Consider the following 13,665-nt stretch of genomic DNA (forward strand, 5'->3'; position numbering starts at 1 on the left):
GGTGAGTATAAACAGGTCCTGGTTTTTAATTTGTATAGTTATGTTCTCTCAATGATGTACATATAATCTGCAACCATTTCAATATAAGACATTCAAAAAGCAGACAAAAAAATCCAGTCACTCCCACAGGAGTGTCCATCCTATCAAACTTAACAGCTCAATCTCCATGGAAAATTAAACGTTCAACTTTCCATTTATTTTTATACTTCCAAAGTAATATGATCCAACGGGAGCAATCGTGTAATAGGCCTGGTAGCACGGCCTGCCATCTGTAGCCCATTAAAAATGCTATAATGATGGAATCTGAGGCTGATGTCTGAAGCTGATTAAAACTCTGATCTTCCCATTTTGTGGGAGAATTTGGGTGGCTCATGACAATCAAACAAAATGTGTTTAAAAAAAAACACTATCAAGCCATTTTCATTTTGCACAAGCATAGAACTACAATTAAGAAATAATACTGGAATCAATACAAAAAATTGTTCTTAGAAAACCGAACTGATCATAGAAAACGAGGTGGTTAAAACTTGTTAATTACATACAGTAATACTGTACAATTTGAAACAATCACTCAGTTTAAAACTAAATCAACTAGTATGTTATTGTTCTACTGCAAATTTCACATTCACTATACGAAGCGCTTGTTTTTAAGTGAGCTGATCTACGACTATCACTCCAAGGTTGTTGTTAAAGATAACTTTGCCGTTGGACTCCGCGCTACAGTCCGGGTGTCGAAGTAACTCCAAGACGCCAGCTTTCAGCTCAGGTGAGGCTGTTTTACTGAAGTTCAGTACCTCAGTGAGAAAATCAAGCAGCAGCTCTCCCTTCTCATCCCCGTCAGTGAAACACTCGGTGATATCCATTTGTGATGGCAGTTCGTAGCTCTGGTAGCTCACCCCCTTGGAGTCCAGGAAGCTTTTGATGTCTGCACTGGTCACACACTGACTCAGTTCTGTGTTACAGAGCTGGTTACTGTAGGTTCGCCACAGCTTTCCCCAACCACTCTCACCTGGAATAGATGACATGAAAATAAGACACAGGCTACAGTCCAAATCAAACACTTTTTCTTTCAACTTTTAGTACACACTGCAGCTGCCCTTACAAAGAACATACTGTTGCATCAGTATGCATACAATTGGGACATAGTATTTCGTCATAACATTGTGCCTTGAACTTTGACCGGCTTGCTCATACATCTGCTGCACAGAGGATTGAGGGCCAGAAGAGCATCATTATTTTTTTTTCTTAAACTTCAGCAGCACACATGTTGTCTACATGCTGAAATGTCCCTGTGGTCTCCCACTTCAAAAAAATGCACACCAATTATGGATTATGTTATTGCTTCACATTCTGCACAGGCTAACCGTGGCTCTGCACCATCATTAAAGTTCTGGAGAATGGAGAAAATCTCACCTTCTCCTAGAGGTGGTGACATTATCAACTCCCTGCTCTGCAGAGAGGCATACTGGATTCATCATTTTAACAGTTGAGGCTGTTGGCCTGAATGAACAACTATATTTGTCATTTTTCCTCTAATTGAGTAAAAATTCTGGCAAACATTGATGCAGAACTTGTACTTTTTGTACTTTATTATTGTAACTTTAAAGTCTCAGTGAAACGGAAGTTACAGCGTCTTTAGCTTCTGTACTGTGACATAATCCCCAGTGAAACGGAAAAAGTGAGCGGTGTAGTAACAAGAGGCATTTAAACCAAATCCTTCGCATTTGATTGGACCGCTAAAAAGTGGGCGGGCTTAGAATATAGTGCGATACAGAGCTACAGAAGACTGTGGCTACACACATACCTCCCTTGTCCTTAAAAGTTTCAGATTGATTGATGGAAGGATGTCATGATATTATTGGTTGAAATTGGTTGGTACTAGCTTACGTAAGCACACGTCATATTTTATTTGACAGGAAGAAAAGAGGGTTTTGATATAAAAATAGAGAAATGAGAAAATAAATAGATTTTCTTTTTTGCATATATTGTTAAATAAGTGCACAATATGACTGGGGAGGTGATCTAAAGGGCATTTCAATACATATAACAAAAAATGTTTTTGAAGAGGATTACCGACCCTAGCTTTAAAAAAAAAAGAGGCTTTGCCCTGTTGGAGGTGCCAGAGGAAAAGCCAGGGGATCACCTAAGTCAGTAGGATTCATCGTCTGTGAACCATGAATGTATGCACCAAATTTCATGGAAATCCATCCAATAATTGTTGATATATTTCAGTCTGGACAAAACTGATGACAAACCGACATTATAATATTAGAATGTGATAACATAATTGTGTGACTACAGTAATGTGTTGTTTGTGGTTGTACTATTTGTCACAGCAAACAGACAAAAATAAGTTTAAAGAGCAGCTTTTTCCCACCAACTCCATGATGAATCAGTGCAGTATACCAGAATGCTAGAGGGGTTTTCTCTTGTGTTTGTTTCCACTAACTCTGATAACCACAGTAATAGTAATTTTTAGATAGAATCACTGTTAAACTGGTTTTCACCCCTATGTATAAGCAGTAAGTATACTGACTTTATACAGCATAACTAACCCCAGCAATCTGAGAGAACACAAAGATAAAATGTCTTGATAACTTGAGATTAAACCCATCCACATACCAGACACTAGAATGATAAGAAGCTTCCCGTTCTTGCCGAGGAGACTCTGGAAGAAGCTCACGGTAGCTCCGGGATCCTTCACATAGTACAGCATCTGTCGATTTCACCACAGATAATGAGCTGGTAACTGGATTCATGGAGCACCTAATTATAACGCTATGCTAGACAGATGTTCTAATGGGATTAATTGCTGTGGAGCGCCGCCAAATGAATATGACCTAGATGTGTCAAAAATACAGTCTGTGAGCCAGAAGCACTACGTCAGCAACACCAACCTGTATCATGTGAATGAAGTCAGCCTTCTTAGTCATCTGTTTCACTTTCCAGTGCTCCTCAAACTCGGTGGCAGTCATCTTGTTCCAGGTGAATTTGATATAATCTAAACCTGGTTTCTGTGACACCAAATCTGCATCAACAGACACAAAACAGAGTTATAGAATGTAATGGAGACATCACTGTATCTACACAATATAGTTCAGCAATTTCAGGGGGATGCCATCCTGCTTGTTAGCAAAATGACCAAAATGCATGCCCCTTGTTAACCTGCCATGCCCCCTCTGGGTTGTTAAGTTGAATATGATAATCTAGTCTGCCTGACTCGTTGATCCTTTATCCGACTGAGGTTTGTGCAAGTTAGAATCTATGACCCCGACCATGGCTCTGAAATATCATCTATAATATTCTCTAAACTACATAGCTGTTTAAAGGTATACTGTATTAACATTCAATAGCATTGCAAATTTCCCCACAATGGGACCAATAAAGGATTATCTCATCTTATCTTTACATGATGCAAATTGAAATGTGTTTTTTGTTCATCAATATGAAACAGGTCTGAAGTATTTAGGTTTAAGAGTTTTAAAATACAAATAGTTCCAATGGGATCTAAGAGTACAAGTGGTAGTAAGCATATGCTTGATCAGCTTTACGATTAAGAAGGAGTCCTTGGAAAAGTTTCTCCCCTGTAAGGGGTCACTGGCCCCAACCCCTGCTGTAAAGACTAAGTGATTAGCCTTCTCTAAATCCCAGAACTGTCTGGCAAGACAATGAGTAAAATATATGAAAAAAAACACAAACAGCGGCCACTCCTATATCACACTGAACCAATCCTATTTGTCAGTTGCCCTCTGAAGGTGTCAACCAGATACTTAGCATAAACATAAACAATATATATATAATATATATATTATATATATATATAATATATATATATAATAATGCAATAATGCGTAAACACAAATTTGTTTTAACACTACTTATTTTACATTACTAATTTTTAACGCATTATCGCAACTTGCGATTTTTAAGGTTGTAGGGGCCAGTTTTAAGGCTAGATATTAGCAATATTGATATCATATGAAACTAGAAAATACCTAAGGAATTCATTGGTGCCAACCATGTCATGTAGCTTGTCACCAAAGAAGCAAAATAACGCTCCAAACTTACGCAAAATTTTGGTGAGGAACAACTGGCATGGCCATTTTCAAAGGGGTCCCTTGATTTTTGACCTCAAGATAGTAGTATAGACAGTATACATTTGGTTAGAAAATATCCTCTATATAAAACTAATTTCGAAATAGGTCTTGAGATCACAAAAGATTTCCACATGCTTCACAACATGCTTTATTAAACACTAATTCTGGCAAAGATGTGTACCACCTACAGAAACTCAAACTGCATCAACAGAAAAACCAAGAAAAGTGGGGAGGTGTGAGAACATAATGAGCACTCAGCACATCGGAGATGGACACAAAAGATAAAAACAAGGAACCTCACGATCACCACTTTACCTACAACTTTCTTTATGTTTATGTTTAGTTTTTCGATTATATGGTAAATATCTGTGTTCATGTATGTGTGAATAATTAGTGGTAGCAGTACTAGAGTTAGAGCAGCAGACCAGGTGGGGATTCAGTGTTTTACTCAAAGACACTCAGTAAGGTGGATACTTGACATGAGGGCTTGAATCTTGGGCTGGTGGTTAACGAACCATCCCCCTACTACTGTAATACATGAATAACTATATTACTAATGTATTAGTGTGAAAGCCAAGGGCAGCTTTAAAATGTATTCTCTGTATTGAAAAATACAACAAAAAGTAAGTACATCCCTTATTTGCTGTTAAATTAAATATTGAAACATATTTTGGGGGCATGTGAATATACCGATACAGTATGAATTTGTGTTATGTGAGATACGTGTGTGCCTATAAGGACTGTACCTTTGTAGTTCTGAAGCTGAGTGCTGCTAGGCTCCACCACCTCGTTATCCACTGTCACCCCTGGGTGCTTCAGACGGAGCTCAGAGAACATCTCGAGGTCAATCTCACCTACGGGCACAAATACAGTCCTTATTTTGAAAACTATTTCTTGCAAATACAATTTTGACCAACTCTCTCCACAGTACCCAAACTGTTCAATAATAAAAACAAGAAAAGTGCCCTCAGCAGAGTGCAGATCTCCGCCAGTTGTGTCTGCAACGACCACTGATGAAATGTTTGATTGAATAAATTCAAACCATAATTGCTCCTAGACCGCAAGCATATCAGATGCGTTTTCCACTCACATCTCACACAACAGATATGCTCTCATTTTAATCTATGCAGCAGTCTGCACCGTCTCCGTGCACTTCCTCTGAACAGAAACCGTCAGTACTGCTGTGTGTTTAGTTCACTTAGCGGTTAGCTCTGTTAGCCAATCACACCATATTACTCCTGCCAGCTTCTAACCGATTTGGATCGATATATCGATTCAATGATCCACATTCCAATATCATCGGTGCAAAGTAAAAACATCGATACATATCATGTTCTTTAAAATACGGCTTCATTTAGAAATTCCCATGGCACGTCTGTGTCACCCTTTCCGTCCAAGCGCACCTCCTTCCTACAGAGCCCAGTATTACAATTGTTTATTCATATTTTAGTTGCTTTTAATGAGCTGGTATGAATGTAAATGATTGTTTTATTTATGCAAATGATATCATCTAATTATCGATCGCTTCCCCCTGAATTGAATCAAATCGAAATCGTATCATGGCAGACTTTGTAATATCAGCAAATATTATATTGTTGTCCAAAGAATCAATATAATATCAGATCGTGATGAAACTTGTGATTTGCACCCCTAGTAAGAGGAGTAAGGAGTCAGCAGTCAGTGACGGTATAAAACAGTCAATAAAATATGTTGTCAATAAAACACACATGCATGCACGCCCACAGCCGAACGCATAATCTCCTGGCAGAGGTTAAATAGACAGTATATTTAGCCAACTTGCATATCATCACAATTCAAACAGCGCTGCAGATATAACCATGTACAGCCCAAATTAATCCTCAACATATTTACACATTCCAGTAAATTCACACAATACCGTACAGCTTATTGTGCTCTTTACTTATCATACTAAAGGGACACTAGGACCCGTTGACTATGTAAATGTGGTCTTTAAGAAAAAAAACATTTACAGATTTTTCACACTTTAAGCTTAAAGTGATGTGTGCAATTTTGTAACTGTGGGCTTCACAGGGTTTTAAGCAGGAAATAGCTAAAAGCACTTCTCAGTTTTGAAGGAAATGATACATTTTATGTTGTAATAATCTCAGACAAAACCTTCAAAGCTCAAAACCAGAGTTATTACTATGATTCCTTTCAGTATCATTTAGCCACAGGCAGGTGATTTTGTTCTAGTTCTTATTGAAGCTGACAAGTTGCCATGTACAGAAGTAAATCCAAGCAAAGAAGCTGATCTGGACAGGAGCGCTGACTCTTTCTGATTAGATTGAATAATACCTTACGGGGGAGTTTGTAGTCATTCTAATGGATTTTACTGTCCATTAGAGAATCTGTACCGTCGATCTATTATGACATGACAGCTCAGGTAAATTAAAAGAATTGGCTTTGACATAAGTGAAGGGTAATAGCACTCACAGGCACATACTGTAGCTGGGTTGCTCAGGAACACATTATATAAATATCATGAGCGCTGGGAACAACATGCAGTAAAACCACAGACTAGTGAGGCCACGAAAGGTTTAATATTAGATAGATAGATAGATAGTAACTTTATTGATCCCGAGGGAAATTCAAGAATACAGATACAGAGCACCAATCCGATACCAGCGTGAAATATAATAAAAATATAGTTATTATTATCATTATTATTATTATTATTATTATTATTATTAATATTATTATTTAACAGCTGTTTACTACTGACCATGTGTGGATGTGATATGATTACTATCTTTGTTGTATGGCCTTGATCAGATTAAACCCTTTGTAAAACATGAACCAAAACATACAGAGAATAAATGCAATAGAACTCTCTTTTATTATTCAGTTTGTACAAAGAACATAAATAATTAAATAAAGTTATGAATAAATAACAACAGTTAAACAAGTTGATTTTTTTCTGGGTTAATAAATTATGGTATCGGATCGGTGCATAGACTGGCGTACTCGCCGATACCGAATTTTGGGCAGTATTGGTCGCATTTTTGATGCTGGTATCGGTATCGGAACAACTCTAAATCTGTCAGCTTGAAAGATGCATACAAACTCTTGGCAGTGATAATAATTGTAAAGGTTTTTACTGCTGCAGCAATAAATGCCAGTAAGAACAGTTCCCGCAGACTGATTCAACAACGCCTCCTCACCTTCTCTGTCTGCCGCAGAGGTCGCTCAGCTATTTACTGTGTCACAGTCACACAGAACATAAGATAAGTTCAGCAGCAACCTATACTGTGTGTTCTTACCCGCTCCACTTCCAACTCCAATGACATTCAGATGGGACTTTCCATCTCCAATGCTGAGGAGAGAGCAGAAAAAGCGCTTCAAGTCTTCAGAACAGTCAAGTCTAGAAATTCCTCAAACCTGCCGAATGTGGGTCACATTTCTGGGCTTGCAACTGTCAATTTTTGCCTGACACATGCGAGATGTTCTGATACAGCGTCTGAAGCATCTCCAATACCGAGGCTTTGATTGTCGCCATCATGGCACGTCCTGTCACTCACGGTCGGATTTTTAATCACACTTTTTAATTTACTTGTGAGTCATATCTCTCCAGATTCCTCCCTGATGTGCTTCTTAGACAGTCACAGGGTTTAGTTCCCTGCAGCATCGGCCTCTTACGGCTCAAGCTTATATCAACATAGAAAAAAAAAAGAAAGAATTTCCATAAACACTCACTCATTGTCATTCACATACGCACACCTTGTTTAGCTGGTTAATCTATGCACATTCGTGTAGTCAATTATTTGGTTTTGTGGGCATGAAAGTAACAAACAACATGATAAAATCCATATATAATATTCATATTTAGTCCTAACCTACTAACACTGCTGGCTGTTTGCAGCAGTAATGATTAAGACACAGTGCATGCTGTTTGATTAATTGTTTGTGCGTTACAGAAGTCCTCACATTTTTACTTTTTTTTCATCACATTTCTGACAGTGTAATTGGTTGGAGTGTATATACTCCTTATTCTGATAAAATATGAAGACAGAAATTGAATGTTTGTGATGGATAAATGCTCACCAGCTAATGGCTAATGAGCACGAACTTACTTCCAGCCCGGGGATAATATTGTGTAACAATGCATATACATGTTTCACAGTTCTGTTTTGAAATAATGAGTATGAGGAGGATCGTCCTTAGTGTAAATCACTCTCTATCTGTCATGTTAATCACATTTCAGGAGTTAATTTGTGATGAACTTTTTTCCAATCTGCCTTCATCTACTCATTACCTTACTGCATCCTGTACTGCAATCTGTTCTCCGTTTCCCCCCTCGACTGCTTAAAGGTTAAGAACATCTCTTGGCTCACTGTAATCTAGTTAATCAGCAACAATCATATCACAACACAAGTTATATGTTCACTAGAGTACACTGAAGTTGAACCTTACAAGATTTTTCAGGCAGATACCAATGTTTGACACTTCTGGTCATGATATTTGGTACTGGTAATATGCATTTTTACACAAAAATAATCAAATATTTTTGATAAGGATCCTTTTAATGTGTTTAAAATGTACTGAGCTGGACATTTAAAAGATGAAAAATGTATTTGTCAGTGCCTTCTTGTGGAAAAACTATGTAAAGGTGACACTGTTTCCAAATAATCTCATATTTTTTGGGGGTATTTTTGGTACTGCAGTATCTTCTTGTTACTTCTCGGCCACTATATATGCCAACATACCAATACAACTAATAGAGAGGCGAAGTCCCTCCCCTTTCGGTGGACAACCATGGGACCTTATTTCGGAAAAAATATGAACAGTAGTCAACGGTGAGAGACAATTATTTGTGTTTCTCCCGTTTGAATTGCGCCATGAATCACAAATATGATGTTTGTCAATTTAAAAGATAATTTTGCAAGTGAAGAAAGTCGCAGTTTGTCGTAGTATCATTTAGTTTTGTGTGAAACCGCTCAGTGAACTACATCTCTCGTCTCGCACAATACACGTCACCAAAACTAGTTCTAGAACTAGCTTCAGAGAGAGAGACGTCACTTACGCGACCTCTGGCTGTGTAGTCTTTCTAATTATGTATTTTCACAGTCTGATACTTCAACAGTTTTACAACAAACTGCATGTTTCTTGACTTGCACAATTAGCTTTTAAATTGACAAACATCATATGTGATATTCATGGCGCAATACAAACTGGATAAAAAAAAAAAGATTGTGTCTCGCCGTTGACTTCCGTTCATATTTTTTTCCGAAATAAGGTCCCATGGTGGTCCACCGGAAGGGGCGGGACTTCGCCTCTCTATATCAGCCGTTATATCTGTGTAGCTCTAATTCCATCTTCATTCTTTTCAATTTAAAATGTGTTTTTTTGGAGGGTTTTTGTGCTGGCTGTAGTGGTCAACCAGTTTACTAAACTCAAAAATGTTAGGGAACTCAACTCTAGTGTACATTATATCACTTTTAAAGCCATTAACTGTTCTATTCTAATATATATAAATGTATTTTGATGTGTCTTCACACATAAAACATAAAATGTGTGTGTGTGTGTGTGCAGATTACCTGGCCAGTATATCTGGCAGCATGTTGTGGATGAAGTCCTGCATACACTGATGCTCAGAGGAGCGCTCCAGAAAAAGCTGGAAGGATTTCTGGTACCTGCTATCATCATTAACCAGACACTTCAGTGAAGATGCCATGGCAAATAATCTGGCAAAAAAATAAACAGAAAACATTTCCATCAACAGCTAAGAGGGTCAGAACTTTTTCTTCTAGCTTAAACACAGATACTGTTGCAGATGAACATTTCTGACCATCACCTGTCAGTCAGACAGTTTGGGTGGTACTGTGACATCTGGATAGGGAGTTAAGAGTTTTGCTGTCATATTAAGGCGAAGCACCCCAGGCAGAAACATGTTTTTCATGCACTGTTAATGTAGGAAAATTATCACATATTCAATAAGATAACAACTCATTTGCATATTTACACATACATTTTCAAACAGCTTGTAATACAAAATACTAGAAGTGCACTGGCAGAGCGCAGACCTCCGCCAAGGCAGGTTTCATGTACGTCGCTACAAGATAGCCTACAGGATATTCCATTTAATTTACACTGAATGAACATTATTGATACCATGTCCTTTCACTATTTATTCACTCACTGTATGCACTCTGCATATTCTGCTTTTTATGATTGTATACTTAGCTTTTACTGACCCCTTATCATTGTTGGAACTACAGTATGTACTTCTCTTCAATGAACTGTGTGGTGTTATCTATTGTGTAGTTGACGTATTGTGTTGTGTCTTTGACAATTTTTTGTGCAAGGTGGAAAAACCGGTTTCCCCTTAGGGGATTAATAAAGTTAATTCCTATCCTTTCCTTTTCTTTACTATAATGTCCTATCTTATCCTATAATATCATTTCCTTTCCTATCCTATAATATCCTTTCCTTTCCTTTCCTTTCCTTTCCTATAATATCCTATCATTTCCTTTTTCCTATAATATCCTTTCCTTTCCTTTCCTTTCCTTTCCTATCATATCCTATCCTTTTTTCCTATCCTATCCTTTCCTTTCCAATCCTATAATGTCCTATCCTATCCTATACTATCCTATCCTTTCCTTTCCTTTCCTATAATATCCTATCCTTTCCTTTTTCCTATCCTATCCTTTCCTTTTTTCCTATCTTATAATATCCTATCCTATCATATCCTATAATAAAATATCCTATCCTATCCTATCCTTTCCTGTAATATCCTATCCTTTAATATCCTATCCTATTTATAATAGATTGCAATTGTATTGTGTCTTGTTTTCCTATTGCAGCTATGACCACATTACTACACTCATTTAATTTACAAAAATATGAATTATTTTAATGAATATTCACTTTTCTTAAAACTCAATTCAGCCATTGCAGACTATTTCGTTCTCCAGTCCCCCTTTACATCCAGTAGCCTACAGCAGTCTCCACAGTAAACTGTCCTCAGTGTGAACCTGCTGGCTGATGCCGATATGAAACCAACTTCACTCTCTGTTGGATTGCTGTTCTTCTTGGCTGACGTGGCTCTACAGTAGCATCGCTGAACCCTGAACGTGTCTCCAGATGTTGCTCGTCATATCTCTCCTATCATGTCACAGCTGCCCGACCGTTGGAGAAAACAAATAAGCAAACAAACCAACAGCCCCAGACACACAGAGAGACAAACAGCCTTGAGCGTGCCTCGATCAGCTAATAGCAGGTTGTTGTTGCTCAGTAAATGTCACAGTGCCTAGCTGTTTTAAAAAAAAAACATCATATGCATTGTGTTTAAAGTGTACAGATTGAGACCAAACGCCACATTTTGCACTTACATATCGAGCAGGAGTGAATCCGGAGAGATCTGCACCAGCTGACTGAATAAAACCCTCCCACTACTGAGTCACTGCTCAACACTGATAAAAACCCTGCAGGTTGCATAACACAAGTCCTTAAAGCCTATGAGTAGAAAAACAAACAGTAGGTACTTGTTTGACTTGAGAATAAACATCTGCAATGTTTGCATGTAAGAAACCTGAACAAATATTAAATAGTATTAAAGGGGAAGATTAAGCCACTGTTCTGAGGTCTGTGTAAATATGGCTTGCAAACATGTTTTTGGAGAGCCTTTAGTTCCATTCATATTCAAATGAGGTTTTGTTTATTTTGTTTATTTGTTTTGCACAATTTAAGACTATACAACATAACAAAAAAATAAATGAATAATATACAGAGCAGGAAGAGGCAAAAAAAAACACTGGGTTTATTATCTGAAGCCTCTACCTAGAGATATTAATATAAAGAAATAATATGACTACATAATAGTGATAACAAACGATTTGAACAAGATATATATAATAACAATATCAATACAGTAAATATATCAAAAAAGACAAGTGTGTGTGTGTTGAAAACAAAATTTATTGTATTTTATTTTGATCTTTGTATCACGATTTACGACAAATATCATTTAAAAACGTTCATGTTCCTGGTTTAGATTTTGATCAGTATGGACTATTTCGACTGGGCTGGGTATATACTGTATGCAAATCTTCTAAAAACGTGCTCGCCTAAAGCAATCCATCATGCCACTTTTACTTTTGTCAATGATACATCTTTGTTGCGTATCAATACAGTGCAACCCTGCACTTCCGCATCACTTCACACAGAAAATGTGCCTTTGACAAGAATTAAAGCAGACAATATCCATTGTGATTTATTTTCAAATCCCGGCAAGCTGATTTCCTCGCTGCATGGAGACCAAAGACCTTTTTAAAGTCAAAGAGACTTTTAGCCTCCTTTGATAAGGTCAGCAGAAATGTGAGGTATGATATTCTAATATGCTCTAAAAGACCACTGTAAGAAAGACAGATGGGATATTTCATCGACGTTGTGGTTAGTGTAGGATGAAAACAAGGCTTTCATTTCAAGGACGGATAATGAGGGAAATATCTCCTGATTTCCCAGTTGTTATAATGTCAGACAGAAATTAGGCCAATAACCCAAATTAGATCTTAATTAGGCCACAGACCTCATCTGATAAGATTTTAATCCAGGGAGTGAATCCTGGGAGGAGATTTTAGTCAGATATGACTTAGTAGCCGCTGGTTCATAATGTAGATGTTTAGATAAAAGACTGTAACAATTTCCATTTTTAGACACGTGCCCCTTCGGTGAATATTTCTCAAGGACGTCAGTGAATCCTCGAGACATTCACTGTCTCAACTGATGACCACAGCACCTATCAGACTGGCCTTGTTTTAGGACATTGTCACATATTTTCAGATTTATTTGGAGACAGGACTATTAGAGTTCTATTCAAGTAAAAGTACCTTAAAGACTAATTGAATTTGTGCAATACACCAATTAAAGAATCACCATTATGACCATTAAAACAGCTTTTCTTGGGACAAGTGAATATGTATCTTACATTTGTTATTGTCTGGTTCACTTTATGTGTTTTGCCTCTAAAAATGACCGAGGTTATCAGGATTCCACACATCATGATTTCTCCACCTTAAAGAAAACATTTTTTTATTGCAACATCCCTATTTTCTGGACTTTTGTGAACATTAAAGCTGCAGTTAGTAACTGAGCAAATATGATAAAAAGTCACTTTTTATAAAAACTGTTACTATATCCTGTCTGTTCTGCATGAAGCAGATAATCTGTGATAAAAACATGTTCCTCTGTGTCCTCCTAGTGCTCCTAATGTCATCTGCAGGATGGAGGCTGGAGGAAAAACAACCAATCAGAGCTGAGTCGTCTCTGAGCAGCTGTCGATCACTCGCGGACTCCGATCAAACGGTCAAACTAGGCGGCGCTGATCAAATATGAATCAATATTCTGTAACTGTAATACCTATTCCTCCCCTCAAATGTTTTCAGAAACATCTTGTAGTGTACTGTTTAGCTGTAAAATTAGAAAGTTTGTGACCCGGCCGCCATATTGAAAACAGTCGAGCCAAATCCAAGCACCGCCCACCAGTCGGAGCAAACTTTCACAGCTAAACAGTACACTACAAGATGTTTCTGAAAACATTTGAGGCGAGAAA

General features: G+C 37.6%; 1 protein-coding gene and 1 long non-coding RNA gene across 3 annotated transcripts in view; one reads left to right on the forward strand and one right to left on the reverse strand.

Annotated features, from left to right (window-relative positions):
- hnmt (histamine N-methyltransferase) lies at positions 1–11,522 on the reverse strand. Of its 2 annotated transcripts, none has more exons than XM_037789634.1 (7): positions 11,447–11,522; positions 9,653–9,799; positions 7,379–7,431; positions 4,844–4,951; positions 2,898–3,028; positions 2,623–2,716; positions 1–1,009 (listed from the first exon to the last, which is right to left on the reverse strand). In XM_037789634.1, the coding sequence occupies exons 2-7, from the start codon at positions 9,787–9,789 to the stop codon at positions 648–650; spliced, it is 885 nt and encodes a 294-aa protein (XP_037645562.1). In that variant the 5' UTR covers positions 9,790–9,799; positions 11,447–11,522; the 3' UTR covers positions 1–647. The 2 variants fall into 2 exon arrangements, with proteins under 2 accessions (XP_037645562.1, XP_037645563.1); XM_037789635.1 differs by lacking the exon at positions 11,447–11,522 and adding an exon at positions 10,983–11,382.
- The window catches only part of LOC119500136, a 26,309-nt gene continuing 18,355 nt past the window's right edge, over positions 5,712–13,665 (forward strand). The window contains exons 1-2 of the long non-coding RNA XR_005209557.1: positions 5,712–5,722; positions 13,626–13,638. This is a non-coding gene — a long non-coding RNA (uncharacterized LOC119500136). The remainder of the gene's footprint in view (positions 5,723–13,625; positions 13,639–13,665) is intronic.

The sequence above is a fragment of the Sebastes umbrosus genome, chromosome 13, assembly GCF_015220745.1.
Source record: "Sebastes umbrosus isolate fSebUmb1 chromosome 13, fSebUmb1.pri, whole genome shotgun sequence".
NCBI classification, from domain to species: Eukaryota; Metazoa; Chordata; class Actinopteri; order Perciformes; family Sebastidae; genus Sebastes; species Sebastes umbrosus.